A 4,223-nucleotide genomic window follows, 5' to 3' on the forward strand; every position below is an offset into this window, starting at 1 on the left:
GCGCGTCGACGTCCGGCGCGTCCGGCCGCTTCCGCTTCGTCGCTTTCTTGTCGCGGCCGCCGCGCGCCTCGGGCGCCGGCGCCGGCGCGTCGCGCGGCTCGCGCGGCGCCTCGGGCTCCTCGGGCTCCGGCTCGCCGGCGGCGCGGCGCTTCATCTTCGCGACGTTGCGCGCCATGGCCTCGCGCTCCTCGATCTCCTGCTCCTCCGCGGCGACCTCCGCCGCCGCCGCCTCGTCGCGCCGCACGCGCGCGATGTTCTCCGGGTTCCACACATTCCACGACTTCTTGGGCAGGATGATGAGGCGGCCCGACATCGTCGCCCTTCGAGCGCTTTACGGCGTATCCTGCAGGCGTGCGCGCGGTGCCGCAGGCGGTCTCGCGCCGCACCGGTGGGCGCTTGCGGCGCGATAGGCGCGACGTCGAGGCCCGTGTTGACGGAGTTGCCACAAGAGCAGGGTGATGGCAGCGAAGAAGAGCGCCTGAATCGACGCGTTTCACAAGCGAGAAGACCAGCTGAATCGCGCCTGAATCGACGCGTCTCACAAGAGACAAGACCAATGTCCGACAGCGAGAAGCGCGCCGCGGCGCTGCGCATGCAGATCGAGACGAAGCGCATGTTCGAGCGCTTCAAGGCGCGCCTCGCCCACATCAAGGACCGGCCGACGCCACCCTTCGAGACCGACACGCGGCGGCGCCTCTGGTGGGAGACGCTGCTCGTCGGCGGCGGCGGCGGCATCGCGACCATGGCGGCGCTGCGGTCCACGCGCGTCGGGCGGCTCCTGTCCGCCGTCGGCGGCGTCGTCAACGCGCAGGTCGTCGGCGCCGTGTGGTTCGGCTCTCGCGCGCCGGTTTTTTTCGAGGACATCGTGCGCCAGCCGGAGCGCTCGCCCTTCGTCGACGACGCGCTCTGCCCGACGCTGCTCGACTTCCAGAAGATCGCGCGCCACCCGGACTTTTCGCCCGCGCTCGAGGCGCCGGACGGCGCGTCGCCGCCCGCGTCGCCGCTCGTCCAGCGCATGTGGAGCCTCTGCGCGGACCGCGCGGGCCGCTTCCAGGCCGCGGACGACGAGGCCGCGGGCGACGCGCGCTGGGGGCGGCCCGCCGGCGCGAGCGACGGCTTCGCCGACGCCGGCTTCCCCGCCGGCGGCGGCGCGGCGCAGGAGTGGTACACGCCCCCGAGCGAGCCCGCCTGGGGCGACGACGCGCCCAAGACCGACACGCCGCCGCGCTAGAGGGAATGTAGGAAGCTTGGCCTGTTAAACGAGGTTGCCTTGCGGCCAGTGGCATGGCTCGGCGTGCCGCGGCGCCCTTGCTGGCAACGCGCGCCGCCGGCCACTACGCCGCCTCCCTCCAGACTAGAGCCTCGCCACTAGGAACGCGACGGCGTCGGCGAAGGGGAACCCCTTGCCGCCGTGGCCCGCGCCCGCGACGACGCGGAAGTCGACGGCGACGCCCGCGGCCTCGAGCGCGGAGGCCAGCCGCGCGCTCTGCTTCGTCGGCACGAGGCCGTCGTCGTCGCCGTGCGCGATGAAGAAGGGCGGCGCGCCCGCGTGCGCGGCGTTCACGGCCGACGCCGACGCCAGTCGCTCCTCGCGGTCCGGGGGCTGGCTGCCCGACCCGTCGAGCGCGAAGCCCGCGAGGCGCGACTCCGGAGCGCCGGCGCCGTAGCCCGCGGGCTTGGTCCCCGGGCGCAGGTTCGCCGGCGCTTGGCCGACGTCCTCGACGAGCGTCGCCAGATCCGTCGGCGGGAACATGGCGACGGCGGCCTTGATGGGAAGGTCGCGCGGCGGTTTCGTGCCGGCGGTCGCGACGTAGGCCGCCAGGAACGCGCCCGCGGACGACCCGAAGACGGCGAGCCGCGCCCCGTCGAGCCCGTGCGCTGCGCACCGCGCGCGGACGTCCTCGATGGCGGCGAACAAATCCTCGGACTGCGCGGGCCAGGTGACCGCCGCGTCCCCCCAGAGGCCCGCCTCCGTCGTGAGGCGGTAGCTGAGGAGCGCCACCGCGAACTCGCCGGCCTCGATGCCCGCGGCGAGCTGCTTCGGCGGCTTGGTCAGGTCGCGGCCGAACATGAAGGCGCCGCCGTGGATGGCGAAGACGACGGGGAAGCCCGCCGGCGGCGGCGGTGTTTTGGGCACGCAGAGCGCGTACTCGAGGCGCAGCGGCGCGAGGCCGAGGAACGCCGCCGTCTTGGGAACGACGCGGCGCAGCCACGGGTGGCGCTCGTCCGCCGGCGCGCCGCCGACGACGCACGGCACGACGTCGTAGGCCATGGCCATATCACACGACTCGGGCTGCCATGCTCTCCGAGAAATTCAACAAGAGCGGCACCACTGGCCTGGAGTCGCTTACTGCTAGCCCGGGCCTAGCCGAGACCCACGGGGGAACCGGACTCTCGCTGGGAGGAGCGCCTAGGCGCGTCGCGTCCGGGGTGAGGAACCCCAAAGAGCGCGCTGGTCCAGCGCTCTCGCTGCCTCGTGGCCGTCTGACGCCGGGCATGCCACCGGACCTGCCGCGTCCTCCCGCTCGGTCGACCGAACGGGGCTTCGCTGCCAGGGCAGCAGGCGGGGCTGCTGACCCCAGTCCGGCGGGGATCCCAACGCCCGGAGCCTCTCGGGACGTCGCGCACTCTGCCCAGACCCGAAGGCCAACCTCAGGGCAGGCGACGTGAGCTTGCGCGTCGTGGAGTGACGACGCGCGGATGTTCGAGCGCAGCACGCGCCGTCTTCGGCGCGGTGCGCGGGTTGTGGTGGGGGTGCCTTTGAGCCGGGCGGGGCTGCCTTGGACAAGAAGCAGCGGATTTTGGGACGACGCGCGTATAACCTACGCGCCCCCTGCCGCGCCCCCACGACCATGTCGGGGCTCCTCTTGACCCCCGGGATGTTGAAGGACCTGAACGAGGAGGGCACGCGCCTCAGCGAGGTGACGAAATCGTCGTCGACGCAGACCGTCGAGCGCGGCGCGGCGCCGAGCGCCAAGGGGAAGGGGAGGCCCGCCGCGGCCGCCCCGTCCCCGGACCCGGAGCGCACGACGGTCCCCGTCGGCTCGGCCGTGGGCGAGGAGCCGGCGATGGCGCCCCCCGCCGCCGCCCCGGAGAAGAAGAAGAAGCGCGAGCGGAAGAAGAAGGAGAAGAAAGCCGAACCGATCGCCGCGGACGCGCCGGGCGACGCCAAGCCCGACGGGAAAAAGCCGGGCAAGCCCGGCCCGCCGCCCGAGTCGCCGCAGCACTTCGCCTTCTCGGCGTTCCAGATCTCCCCGGAGCCGACCGCGCTGCCGAAGCCGTCGATGATGTCGAAACGGTGAGCGCCGCGGCGCGCAGAAGATACGCCGAGCTCCCCGACCGCACCGGCGGGAGCGCGGATGACCACAGCAGAAAAAATAGAAAACCCAGAGAAAAAAGCGAGGAACGTGAAAACGAAGTCCTCCGACGAAAGCCGGCATATTATTCAAACCCGGCCCGCGCGACGCGCCGCCGCGTCGCGCACCACACGAAGCCACCCTGAACACACACGACCCCCCACGCGCCCGAATCGCGCACCGACCCTCCCCCCCTTGAAGCCCCTGATACATACATACTGTGAGACTGGACCTCCGCGCCGCGGTTCCGCTCCTCCGCGCCGGCGACTCGTCCCGCAGTGGGCCGGCACGGCGTGGCTTCGTGCGCGGTCTCCCGGCTCCGCGGCGGCGATGTCGTGCGCTGGCGCCGACGGCGTTTCTAGACTGCTGCGCCGACGCGACTCGTCGAGCTGGCTTCGATCCCCGGCGGCGGCCTCGACCTCCGCGAGGCGAGGTGAGGACGAGCTCGCCGGCGCCGCGGCCAACTTGTCGACGCGCGCGCAGCGAACACGGCCCGTCTCGCCGTCGTCTCGTTCGCGCAGCGGAAGCCGCCGTCGTCGCTGCCAAAGTAGACGCACCCGCCCGAAAGCTCCCGCTCGCCGCCCGCTCGCCGCGCCGCGCCGCGCGCCCATGGCGACGGCCATGGACGTGTCCCACGCGCACCTCGGCGAGGCGGCGCCGCAGAGCGGCGACGTCACGGGCATCATCCGGCCGCCGCCGGACATCCGGGCCATCGTCGACAAGACGGCGCTCTTCGTCGCGCGGAACGGCAAGTCGTTCGAGGCGCGGATCCAGGCGTCGGCCGAGGGCCAGAGCAACAAGTTCGCGTTCATGCGGCCGAGCGACCCCTACAACGCCTACTACGAGTTCAAGATCCGCGAGGTCGAG

At 72.7% G+C, this 4,223-nt stretch overlaps 1 protein-coding gene across 1 annotated transcript; it reads left to right on the forward strand.

Annotated features, from left to right (window-relative positions):
- Positions 1-2,879: 2,879 nt before the first annotated feature.
- Positions 2,880-3,302, forward strand: AURANDRAFT_60624 (hypothetical protein; the record flags this gene model as incomplete). Its single annotated transcript, XM_009034060.1, has 1 exon — positions 2,880-3,302. One exon carries the CDS (start codon positions 2,880-2,882, stop codon positions 3,300-3,302), a length of 423 nt encoding a protein of 140 aa, XP_009032308.1.
- Between the last annotated feature and the right edge of the window lie 921 nt (positions 3,303-4,223).

This window comes from Aureococcus anophagefferens (genome assembly GCF_000186865.1).
Source record: "Aureococcus anophagefferens unplaced genomic scaffold AURANscaffold_1, whole genome shotgun sequence".
Taxonomy (NCBI): Eukaryota; class Pelagophyceae; order Pelagomonadales; family Pelagomonadaceae; genus Aureococcus; species Aureococcus anophagefferens.